The sequence below is a fragment of the Triplophysa dalaica genome, chromosome 19, assembly GCF_015846415.1.
Source record: "Triplophysa dalaica isolate WHDGS20190420 chromosome 19, ASM1584641v1, whole genome shotgun sequence".
In the NCBI taxonomy this organism is placed as follows: domain Eukaryota; kingdom Metazoa; phylum Chordata; class Actinopteri; order Cypriniformes; family Nemacheilidae; genus Triplophysa; species Triplophysa dalaica.
This window is the reverse complement of record NC_079560.1, coordinates 10,635,001-10,648,398: the sequence shown is the minus strand read 5'-3', so window position 1 is coordinate 10,648,398 and position 13,398 is coordinate 10,635,001. Positions and strand designations below refer to the sequence as shown.

General features: G+C 38.7%; 1 protein-coding gene across 1 annotated transcript in view; it reads right to left on the bottom strand.

Annotated features, from left to right (window-relative positions):
- Nucleotides 1–3,511: 3,511 nt before the first annotated feature.
- Nucleotides 3,512–13,398, bottom strand: part of pcxa (pyruvate carboxylase a) — a 98,063-nt gene continuing 88,176 nt past the window's right edge. The window contains exons 17-21 of the mRNA XM_056730899.1: nucleotides 11,889–12,133; nucleotides 9,207–9,386; nucleotides 7,770–8,018; nucleotides 7,475–7,615; nucleotides 3,512–5,846 (exon numbers count right to left, since the gene is read on the bottom strand). Coding sequence (XP_056586877.1) covers nucleotides 5,595–5,846; nucleotides 7,475–7,615; nucleotides 7,770–8,018; nucleotides 9,207–9,386; nucleotides 11,889–12,133 — 1,067 coding nt within the window. The 3' untranslated portion in view covers nucleotides 3,512–5,594. The remainder of the gene's footprint in view (nucleotides 5,847–7,474; nucleotides 7,616–7,769; nucleotides 8,019–9,206; nucleotides 9,387–11,888; nucleotides 12,134–13,398) is intronic.

Sequence of the window (13,398 nt, the reverse complement as noted above, 5' to 3'; positions counted from 1 at the left end):
TGGCCAAAGAAAGCGGCGATGAATTCCAGACCTTCAGTATGAAGACTAAGAAACCCCCAACTCTCTGAAAATAAATAACTTTGTCATTTTGTTGCTGTCAGTATAAATGAGGCTACAGTCAAGCCCCGGCCTCAAACAGCTTGTTCAACTCTCAGCTGTATAAGAGCTGACTACCTTACATCATGGGGACGGATGAGTGGACACTGCTGCAAGCGGCACCCCGAGGATGAGTGGAAGCAACTAAATCTCAGTTCAACACACACGCACTTCCATAATCATGTCCCCTCAGCTCTGACACACACAAACCAGTGACTCAGATAAGGAGACAGCGTGAAGGACAGACAGAAAACTAGAAACATCTTAGTAGCTGCGAGCCATAGATCTTCAAGCTGGGGATTTATGCCAGACGAGCTGCTCGTGTTGGATTAGAAGAACTCAGGCACGTCCTGAAAAATAAAATGTTTCCAACATTTTGAGTAGTTTCTGTTTTGATGATAGTATTACTCTCAGGACTAATAAGAGTTGTCAATTATGTCTTTTTAAGATTCACTCAATAAGTATAAATTAGGAACTAAATTAGAAATGAAAGGTACTTTTAAAAAATAGCTTTAAAAATGTGCCTGTAAGCATTTCCATTAGCTGGTATTGTGCCAAGGTCTATAAAAAGACAAGTTTTGCACTTTAAGAATCCTCACTTATGAATTGTGAAAACTTAAAACAATATTTCAGAGGCTAAACAAAATTTTCCCATGTTTTACTCACTAACAAGGCATCCTAACTGAATATGACTTTCTTCTTGAGAATTAAGCAGTCGGAGTTGTTATGCCAGGTATCATTTTTCTTCCAAGCGGTAGAATTGGAAGCTCAAAAAAGTCCATTCATCAATCAAAGAACTGCTCGACACGGCTCCGTGGTTTTATAGGTCTTCTGAAGTGAATCCATGCATTTGTTTGACAGAAATGTCCATATTAAGAGCGCTATTAACGTTAATGTTTCCCTTATCCCAGGGCTGCGTGTGAACCTGAGGCTTGTTTTTCCGGCAATGATTATGAAAATGAAATGATTTTTTAAAGGAACAAAATCTAAGTTTTTTTCTATGAAAATATCCACAACATACTAGCAAAGTGTTGTATATTTTGTTCACTTGTGTACATACACTTTCCCAAATGTTGTCAATCCAGAAAAATGTGTAGTTCTATCCAGTGTAATATCCCTCCTCATCGTTACACAAACTAAATTTGCTACTTTTCAGGAAATGGAAAAAACACTGAACTTTTTAATGATTGCATAAGTCTACTTTCTTGTCAAAGTACAAAGCACTTTTTATTGCTTATGATCATAAAGGGTGACTAATAATAATGATTTATGGCAAAAAATATAAATCACGAAATATGGAGATTTCAGAAGGAGAGCAGCAGCAGCGATATGCAACATCTAGCTGCAATAAATACCTACTGTGCCTTTAAAAATGAGGATTGATGAAAGAAAAGTCCACTCATGAATATTTAGGTCATTGATAGTGAAGTATAACACGTGCCAAGGCAAAACTGAATATTCGTACCCAATTTATCACTGTCTGTACCTACAGCAAGATGCAGACAAGGGTTACCTTGAATGTATGAGAGCCCATTTTTAAAAAAGGTCTCTCTTAACAGCCGAAAGGAGGGATATTGGGATGGCCTTCGGGGGATATTGTGATAAAGAGATGAGAAAAGTGGAAACGGGTATCATTTGGAGGAACAGGGAGGTCAAAGGAGTTTTAAGGAACGAGACTGTGAAAAAAGCAGTTGAAAGCAATACAAATAGGATTGCGGGATCGACAAGAACGCGGGTGAGAAACATTCATTCAAACATCAGCCGATAAGAACGCCAGCATGAGTAACTGGCAGATGACAGAAGCTCAACTCTTTGATCTTGAATAGAAAGTTAATCTAATAATGAAGATAATCCGCTCGGTTTTTACAAGAACGTACAACGCATTCAGATATTAGGCTACTCCTACAGTTGGGTCATTTGTACGTTTTAATTAACACCGTTGAAACGTCGTTCTAATATTAGCAGATTTAATTTCACATTTCTGAGTCATTCTCCCAACGAAACACCCCCACCGTCATCATGTTTATGAGATTAGCATCAAATGCGACACTGACCACCACAAAAATCCCTGCAGAGCTTCACCCACAGACTGTCAGCCGCAGCTATCAATCCATCAGCAATGCGAATAAACTCGCCCCACACTTCCTGCCAGAGCAGATGAGCATATGGATGCACAGGGGAGCTTCATCAGTCACTCCTACAATATCCCACAATCCTATACTAGGTTTTGCCACAAGCACACACCAATATGGACCCATCATTCACTGGTATTGTTGGCAGACTGACTATCACTAATCATGAGACTGCCATAAGATAATGCGTTTAATTATGGCATGATATATATTATGGAGGCTAGTGTTCCTATAGCTCAAGCGGTACAATATTGTGTTATCAACGCATAAAGTTGTGGGTTCAATTTTCAGGAAACGCAGACAATGACATATTAAAGTTTGCAATGTTCCAGATAGAAAAATGATAACAAGTTATAGTAGAACTAGACAAAATTATTGACCTTGTTGTGTCTATAATGTAAGAAACGATGTTAACATCTTGGTTATTTGCATTAAAGGGCAATTCCAGAATTGTACAATTTTCAGTCAAAACTCGACATAGCCGAAGTATAATTCTCAGAGAATGTATGTATTATCCAGAGATCAAAATGTATGCATTTTGGATGTGACAAAAATGGACGCATGCTTTTGAGAGACAACATACTTTGTAGCATTTCTGTGAATTAAAATGCACAAACCAGAAGCAATAAAATAACAAATGGACAGGAGATGACTCTTTATGGAACAATTTTTTTCTAGTTATTTTAATTTGAACAAAAAATATGGACCGTTATGTATTTAACAATTCACTTATATGCAAAAACTATGCTTTAAACCCCCAAATACGGACATCTGAGTTATCATTATGATGAAGACCTTTGTTAAAAACTTGATTTCTTCATCTTAAGGTGGCATGGACTAGCCCAAAAAGCTTTGATAAGAATCATTGTTGTGTTTCAAAGCACCACATAATCACTTGCTTAATTCTTTCACATATTACAGTAAAAAGTCGGTATCTTTCAGCTTTATATGTACATTACTTGAGGGCTGGCGGGCAGACAATCAATAAGCTTGTGCTTACTCGAGGCATGTGATGTCATCGGCATGTGAAAGCACGATCACGGCTATTGATCAGCTCCATTTGAATCCTGATGGAGGCCACTCGACTCTCGGCGCAAATGTTGACTCCTGTTTTTGAAGGTGGCTATTTTTAATGGTATTTTTAGTATTCTCATCTATACTGCACCTAAAGCTCTTATCGATTTATTAAGAGAGTACGATTAAACAATCTCAACAAGATTAATTATTGATTATCCATAAGCCCTTTTATGCAAAACATCACAAATAATATAGACGAGACAGTCTAATATTTTCTTTTTATTCATTTATATATATTCTTCTGTCATACAAGAACATGAGAGTATGGCGAATTAGTACCTGCATATGTTATAATTCTCATGATCAAAACGGATGAGAAGAGATGAATTCACAGAAATAAAGACATTCAATACACTGATAATAAATGATATAATAAAGGCATTACATCCAAAATGTCAAACAGATTACCTCCAGTTACCTTTAGAACATTCAAGTTCAAAGATTGTTATATAATCTATCAACACAGAACCATTTACCCTGTAAGTTTCAGTTATCATTGTGCCTAATGAAAAAAAGAAATGAGTCTACAGTACGCATCAGCCATGTACACTGCTATAATAAGACTGGATGACCCATTTAACAACTTTGATAAATACTGCATTGTTGCCTGTATTAACAAAGCCAGGCTTCATGCACTTTGAAGCTCTAAACCTCTTATGGACCAGCAGAGAGGGTCACCAGGACAAACCAACAGGCTTTATTACGCTTTCATGGCTGATAACATCGAGGACTTCTCCAGAGCTTTCCAACACCCCCGCTTGTGCCCCAAACACATACTAGAACCAAATAAAGTCAAAAAGACAACAGAATCCTTTTGTTTCGTGATACAAGTACTCAGTGTTCTGCTTGCTACTGGGGTAAACAGAGATGCAGTTGCTGTCACGTTGTACAGATTATCGAATGAGTTCGTATCAAACACGGTGAAAATCAAACGAAAAACTGATGATGATGAGAATGGTTTACTACATCCAGTCACAGATGTTCACGGCTCTAATATCCATAATCGTGAGAAATCTACCTCTCTTTCCCTCTCTCTCTCTCTCTCTCTCTCTCTCAAAACACCATTATCCTGTTTAAAGGGGCGAGCGTCGCATCTGTCTATTCACGTCCACATAAAAACATACCGCTGTGCAGCTACATGCTATTGGTCCTTGGTGAAGAAGTGGTCAACTTAAGGTCGAGATTGTTACGGCTATTTTAGATGCCACCCAGTGGACCTCTTCTGTGGCGACAGCCAAGCATCTCACGCAGAGTGCTTTCAATTACTTGCGCCGTTAAATCAAACCTCTCAATATCGGTTACAAATGATATCAATTGTGTTCGACAGGGGAAATTAGACAAAGCCGGGGAATACAGCTATTTGTGCCACTACGGCGGCCATGAAGCATCTGCTGCTTAGGGGAATGTAACGGGACGGTGAAATAAATTCACATTAAGGGAGGGATTGAAACCGAAGCGCGAGATGAGTCCTGGGAAATGACGGCCGCGTTTCAACCGAGTGTGCCCTGCAGTCACCGTGGAGTCTATAAGTGCTTTTGAATATAAAGCTATCGATCGTCCTCGACGGATCTCACTGTTCTCCGCTGTTGCATAAAACACACTCAAGTCTTAGACGTCTGATCTATTTCTGAAAAGAGTGAGCAAGGCCATTGGTGAAAGAAATTATGCCGTTTGTCATAAACAAAAATTTTGGTCGATAATTCAAGGAAGTTATGTTTCTGTGTTTACGAATATTTGTAAAACCATTTGTGCTCGAGTCAGGTGTAGGACTTCATTTTGAAAGATTTTAGATATTTTACTCTCCTAAACCATTTTGTAGTGCATTATATAAACGACTGCAAAATGACCAAACGTACTGAGCAAGATGATAAACATGACAGTCTATATCTACTTGAGACTAATTATGTCATTACTTCATTGCTTCATTTTAAGTGTAAATCTTTTAGTTATCACTACTTTCAATAATACTAATTAAAGACAGACAAACACTAACAGCTGTCAATGGAAAACAGCATAACACTAGTTCATATCCTCCTCACAATCAAAGTGAGGAGTGCGAATGACAAGTGCACATGACACTAGATTCTAGCTCAAAGGTACATTTTTAGAATCACAATATGTTGCGTTTGTTTCACCCTTCCACCTTTTGTAATGCCTGATGTGTTCAAGAAAATAAGTCTGCCACCATGTGTACAAAACTGTGTCGATTTGTGTGTCTGTGTTTATCTGTGTGTGTGTGTGTGTTTAGCCCAGGTGATGCGTCACGTTCCTTGCCGCCGGCCTTGAAATTTATTCAGTTATCTCCAGAATCAGATCATCTCCTTCCAGGGTGCTATCGGCGGTCACGTACACCTTGGCCACGGTGCCAGACAGCGGCGAGTTAACCACCATCTCCATTTTCATGGCGCTGAGGACGCAGAGCGGCTGGCCTTTCTCCACCTGCTGGCCTTGCTTCACTTTGACCTCCACCACCTTACCAGGCATGGGAGCTCCGATCTGTCCACGAACGTCTTTCAGGGCTTTGGGATGGAAATGCATCTCCTGGAGATAAAAGGAGTGTGGAATAGTTCAGAACAGTTGCACAGAGCAAAACCGGAAGTCAGCTTTAGATTTCTGCTAATGTTTTTTATATGGCTGGCAGAGTTTGAAAATGACTGGAAATGTTAGATTTTAAGCAAGGTTTGTTGTTACTGTACAAGTGTTGATGTTATTTAAAGATACTCGTTGAGCTGATGTCGAGTTCCCATTAAACAACAGTGATGACAGTTTTTAATAATAAACGGTTTATATAATATGTTTATAGTAACGGTAGGACGACTTTTCTATTAAATCAAATTAATCACATGACATTCATCACAAATAAATATTAACATTTCATCAAGACAATTGCAAGACATTAAAGACAAAAAACTGCCAATATCATGATTTTGACATGTATAGAGATTTATAAAAAAACAGCCGGGTAAGAAAATAAAGAGACCATTTCAAGGACAATTTTCAGTTTTTCTGAATTAAAGTAAAATGATCATTTTTGTTTCATTCTGTAAACCACAAACAATATTTCTCCCAAATTTCGAGTAAAAATATTGAAAACTGGAGAAACAGGTCAAAATAACATAAAAGATACTCTGTATTCTTTCAGACCTCAAATACTGCAAATAAAGCAAGTTCACATTCACTTTTAAGAAATACAACAGTAATTTTTTTAAATGTATTAAGGAAACGTTAAAAAAAAATATTAATGCCATAACCTTCATTTTATCACAGTTTTCATGTGTCTAGTCATGGTGTCAGTTTTGATTTGTTAAATTTAACAGATACTCGACTCGAATGGCCTCAATACATCTAGAAATGCTCATTCAATGAAAACTTAGAATGGTCTCTTAATTTTTTCTGCGGCTGTAATAGGTATTAATGTGTATATGTAATACTGTATATAATTCCTTCGGCTCAGTGGGAGCACAAAACTGTGGCGTTTCGATTCACAGGAAATATTTCCACACAGAACTAATTAAATGTACCTCTTAAATGTAAATGTACTGTAAGCCATCACTGGTCTTAAGTCCACAGAAATGATTTTTATGCATTATACGAGCTGTCGGATATCTGCAGCTAGTACAGGTACTTCAGGGGCCATTCAACACATGTGTTTATACATTTAAAGACAGCTAGACAGAATGCAGAGGTCTCAAGACGCATTGTTAAACGTTTATAAATCTGACATGGCATCTTAAAAGGCAGCGGTGTGGCGGTATGTCTACGATCAAAAAATAATGCGTCCTGTGTCTGCAGCTGCTTATTCATTCTGTGTTGTCTGCTCTAATTAAGCGTGGTCTGATAAATGTGTCGGGCCGAGTCTGGTTTTACTGCTGACTCGCAATGATTGAATGCATTCATTTTTTATCGCTTTTTTAAATCATTAACAAAACTAAATAAATTAAGTTGACCGCACCCATTAACAGCAATCAAACTGAAGTCAAGCTTCATTAACAGAACAAATGGCATTCCGACTGTAATGAGGGACGGGGGATATGGCTCGTTTTATCGCGACTCTCCCAATTTTTGGGGGACATGTGGTCATCCAATTTGGGGAACATGCATGCATACAAGATTACAAAGTTTTGATAATAACAAAACCACATACACGCTTCGAAAATGAATAAACGCACCTTCAGGGCCACAGTGTCCTTGACCAGTACGGATCTGAGCTGACCGTTGAGCTCGAAGAAAACCTCTCTCTGACCGGCTTTATTAAGATCTCCCAGTGCAAGAGCCTTGATGTGTAACGTCTTGCCCCGTTCCAGCTCCACCTGAGACACAGTAGAGCGAAAAAAACAGAATTGAACATTTGCAATAAGGGATGATTGGAAGATGTGTGGCGCAGTTACAGCATAATACAATTTTGCTGCTACTTCTGTTTAATAAATAAAAGCCTGTTATTTATTGAAAAAGCTCCATTCCCACCTCAAACTCTTCAGCAATCTTGGGTCCGTCTAGGAAAATTCTGGTATCGAGACAGTCTACAGGGCCAAATGCTTTAGTGAATTCTTTGAACTCCTGAAACACTTTAGGGTACATGGCTGCTGACATCACATCTTCTGGGGTGATTTCGTCCTCATGGGCGTCTTGCAGCTGCTTCTCCAAAGCTTGGAAATCCATAGGGGGAAGAGAGGCACCGGGACGTCCCTCTACTCTGGGCAGACACTTCAAAACCTGGCACAAACAAGAGGTACCCAAATATATTTAAACACACTGTATCTCCAAATATATATCAATGCTACATTATAGTTTCAAGCTGCAGTGCACATAAGCGGATGATGTTGGGTATCTGCAATCCCCTAAAGCCCCAAACCCAATTTGAGAATATTTATAACTGATCATTACCAGAATAAAGATTAATCTTTTCCTACAGCTTCATTTAAAGGCTGAAGAAAGTCAAATTGATAGATTAAAGAATCAAATATGAGTAGCAAAGAATTATCTTTGTCACGATATTGAAATATTTGTTGGTGGTCTGTTTTTAGGTTTAAAAGTAAAACAAGGAAACACATAACTGCTTCAATACGTAAGATTTTAATAAAGACCGAAATTTCCAAGGTGAAGAAAAAACTGGCATAATGATGAGCAATATTAATGCTACAAGAAAACATGAAAATTGAGGCCAGCGCCACGATTGTTTGAATATGTTTGTTATGCAAAGCAGATGGCCTGTAATTCTGAGACATTCTAAATGAGCGTCATTCTTGCATGCGCAGGAAAACACAGGCATTGTTCCTCTGTGATGCGACCCACATTTGTCAAGGAAACAACTGATCTTGCACAGGAATGGCTGCTGGGTAATTGGGACGTTGAAGACAATGGGATTTTTCCCCCGCATACATCTATGACAAACAACGTAAGTAAGAGACTGCCGGCATACAGTGGGAAACCCTCTTAAATAAAAAAACTTCACTGAGACTGAGATCAATCAACAGAATCTCTTTAAAGAGTGTGTTGGTCAATGATTATGATTTTGCTCACAACAGTTTTTTGCTCACAAGTTGCAATGCAGCAAAAAACAAGTTTCTTTCTAAGTTTCTACATTCTTCAAAATATCTTCTTTTGAGTTTAACAGAACAAAGATATTTATGAAGCAAATTTTCCTAAATTGGTAGTCAACAGTTGCCAAGTAAGACATTCATACAGATTTGGAACAACTTGAGGATGAGTAAATGATGACTGAATTTTCATTTTTGGGTGAACTGTCCCTTTAAGCGTCAACTAAGTCCTTCTCCGTAAACTGATCATTTGAATATTTCTACAGCAAATTAGCATTTATACGGAAATTAATAATTTATATTGTTAGATTAGTTTCATCTCTTCACTTTCAATACAAATGACCTACAGAGTGGGAGGTTGTACCTTTGACCTGAAGGGTTCAGGGAAGCCTCCGTGGGGGATGCCGATGTGCCCTTGGAGGAACTCCACCACGGAGAGAGGGAAAGACAGCTCATCCGCCTTCTCCTCCACCTCCGCCCGACTCAGAGAGTTCTGCACCATGAACTGTGCCAGATCGCCCACAATCTTAGAGGAGGGTGTTACCTGAAGGGAAGCCATGAGATAAGGGAGAATGAAAAGACACGCTTGCTTAGACCTTCATCAATACATCTTAGCTCTCGGCCAGGCTTATCTGCCCTCAGGCTGCCCGGCCAATCCCAATTTAAAACGAGAGAAGAGATGGAACGCAGTGACGAAGAGCAACATGGCTTAGAGAGCAGATAACATTCACGATCACCCTCATTATCAGGACAAAAGAAAGGCGAATCTTGGAAAAGAAGAACACAGAGGATCTAATGAAATCCAGCCGTTATGTTTCGCTTGTTAAGCAGAGCGCCGCTAGGGCCCCAATATTCACAATATTAACATGGAGGGGACTCCGAGGAGGAACGAGAAGAGAAAAGCAGCTATCTCCCATCATTTAATTAAGCCCAGGGAAATGAAAAGCAGCAAGGCGAGACCAAACGCTAACAGACGCTTTTGATTGGAGAAGATCACACCGTGCCTCTCTGAAACACAACAGATAAGCTTTTCTTAAAGCTCTCCTGAGTTGATCTGTCTCGGGCCGTGCTAGACAGGGACCGGATTATTTCTCGTCCTCCTCCTCCCGCATTCTTTTTTGCAAAGTTATTTTTATTCAATTTCATCTGGAGATTGAGACGGTTGTATTGAATGAGAGAAACGAGGAGGAGAGAAAAGAAACGAGAGGGAGAGCAATTAAATCCGTGATTCAGAGAGCAGCTCTCGGGTCCGCGGCGCTCATGATCTTGCGAGCGTGAGCGGATTCGGAGAAAAAGGGCGAGACCCTTCTGAGCGCAGTGGGTGATAATTAAGCTCTATTTAACCGAGGAGAACGCTGCATACTAACCATTCAAACTGTGCCTTCCATGACGGTCACGTGACACGATTATGGCATATGAACCATCTTGAACGTTTATATTGGTGAAAGCCAGCACTTCTGCATGAATTTAAACATGTTAAATGTTATGTCATTCCAAACCTGAATGACTTTCTTCTGGAGAACCGGAAAAACGATATTTTGAAGAATATTGGTAACCGAACAATATTGGGTCCCATCAACTTTCACTGTATGCACAAAACCATACAGTGGGCGACAAAAATAATATTATAATTATGCAGAATTGTAAATTTATCTGCTAATTGTTATTATTATAACATTAATTTTAATACATTTTCATTTCTTTTGTTCCCACTGCTTACAGTTAAGCGCTTGTTTAAAAAAAGTTTGGGAAGCACTTGTGTCATATGCCATAAATGCGGGGCATTAGCAAAAGAGGGGAAAACAAATGCTAGAAAATTTCTTCAAGACAAACTTTCCATTAACTACTATCTTAGCGGCACATTAGATGAACATAATAATGTTGATTATTTTATTAATTGTTTTAAAACAATCTTATACAACTATATGATTATAGTATTGTTTTGATTCATGAATGCAACAAATTATATTTTATTTCAAATTTAATTAAGAAAAACATTTCTCTCATTATATCCACCTAAATATGTATAGATAATATGTATAAATATAACCATAAATATAACTGTTTTGAATGTTTTGAAATACTAACGTGTCAGTGGATTTTATGATGTTGATTACTAATAAAATTCTCAGATAACTTACACATTTTTAAAGGCCATAAAGCTGTCTCTTAAGAAATGCTTTTTATTATTTAAAGAGTTGGAAGGTTTTCAAGCTAATTCATGCCAGAACCCAGTTTCAACTGAACTACTTCTTTCTTATAATAAATCTATTCCACTACAAAATCAAAAAGCACTCCCTTCCCCCAATTTGTAATTCAAGACCCAAACACTTCAACTTTTATTTGATTAATGTTACCAGTTTATATGTAGTTTATAACACCCCTAAATTTTGCGTGATCCAGAAAATACTATAATGTTATTTCCTATTAACATAGGTTTCAACAAATAATGAAAATTCATTAATTTCTTTAGTAGAAAAGCGGACTTGAGACTTTGGAAAAACAGCAGCATGAACGTTTTTAAACCAGAGTGATGCAATATGTTCGACAAAGACGTAACTTGTGTACCATTTCTACACAATAATAATTCTCCGAAATGAATATTTTGTATAATGAAAGTAAGTTTCTGTCCTAGAATCTGCTTGGACGAGAGTTGTTTCAAGAGAAACACCAGAACAGTGCTGGGAAACTTAACTGTTTTGTATCACACAACCACCACAGTAACTGCTGAATCTATAATCTGGCAAAGTTTGAATTTGCTTAACAGACATGTCATGAGAGACAGGTACACAGACAGTGTGTGTTACGAACGTGGATAATATCAGATTCATATCAGCAAGACAGGAAACAAACACTGTTAAATATTTAAAGGAGTGACTCAGAAGGCACGAGCGTTTGACAACATCACGACTCAATCCTCAAGCGTGCGAGACAGAGCAAGCGAGGATAAAGGGTAGATCTAATGGACTAAAAGGTTTGGTATCTCTGTCTTTACATCAAGGCTTGACTGAATACAACAAAGCACATCATTTCTAAACACACTCACTTTGATGAGGTCCCCGAGCAGCTTGTTGGCTTCTGCATAAGCTTTCTTCACCTCCTTAAACTTGTTCCCCAGCCCCATGCTGTGTGCTTGGAAATGAAGGTTGGTGTACTGGCCACCAGGGATCTCATTCTCATAGACATCAGCATTCCCCGACTTCATGGTCGCTGTGCAGTCAAATGGAGCATAAAGGCCCCGGGTCACCTCCCAATACTCGCTGTAGTCAAATACCTTCTCAAGAGAGATGCCTGAGAAACAGAAACGAGGGTGAGAGAGATAGAAGAAAGATTTAATTTAAAGTTCAACTTTATTAATACCATTAATTTACATTAACACAAAGAAATATTTCACACTTTTTAAAAAACCATCCAAGTGAACTTTTTTGGCACTACACTTACTGCCCCCTGCCCAAACAGTCCTTTTTGCAGTGCCAGATCAAATTAAAGAATATTAAAACCAAACACATTTTCTTAACCGAATACTTGCATCCAAAATAAACAATTGATAGAAAATGGAAATTCCTCACCTAAGGAGAAAAAAACCTATTATTCAATAAACCAAAAAAAAACCTGAATGTGAGCACAGGGTATGAAGACTGAAAATCAACTGAAAGCGAATCAGAGGAGAGAGAAGGAGACATTTAGACAGATAGGAAGTAGGATATAAATGTAGACAGACAGACAGACAGGAATACATGATAGATAGATAGACAGAGAGTAAAAAGCAAGACAGACAGATAGATACATACATAGACGAAGACATAGACAAATAGATCAACAGGGAGGGATGGACTTACCAAGTAAAAAAAGTAAAACAATTCAACTGACTACATGATATGAATATTTAAAGGAAAATAATGACACATTGAGTGTCTTAAGAACTGACTAAGACTTTGCTGGCTAATCAGTCATTCTTCCAAAGCTTTTAATCAGTCCCCAAAAGCTCAGCACACAGGGGCCTGTATGAGCTGGTGCGGAGCATAGATTGCTTCCTGCCACTCACGGCTTCATCATTTACCAGCAGCAGTCTTTCAATTAATCAATCAATGAGGCGCGCCACTCACTACAGAGTTTACATGCTCATTTGACTCCCTCATCCCCACTAATTGCACATCGCTGTGATAACAATAGCTTTTCTGTGCAAAAGATAACATGCACATAAACACACTTGAAGATGTGTGCTCACACGACCATTATACCAAAGACCAGCCGCAGGAATCACAACAACGCCCTCATAAAACTCACTCACAAGCATTTTTCTTCTCCTGTTCACTGCCACCCTGACTACAGGCTATTAGGCACTATTGATGTTACGGTGTAAAAGAAGCGCGTCCGGCTCCCCCTCGTGCAGACCGATCTATCAGCACACGTCACTCAGCCCCTGCATTGATCTCTGGCCACATGGCCTTTATGAAGATGAACTGGCTCGAGCATAGAAAGAGTGAAATACTATGGGAGGCAGAGGAACCCGGGCGAAGAACGAGAGCTTGATGGAGTGAAGGAAAGAGGTGGAT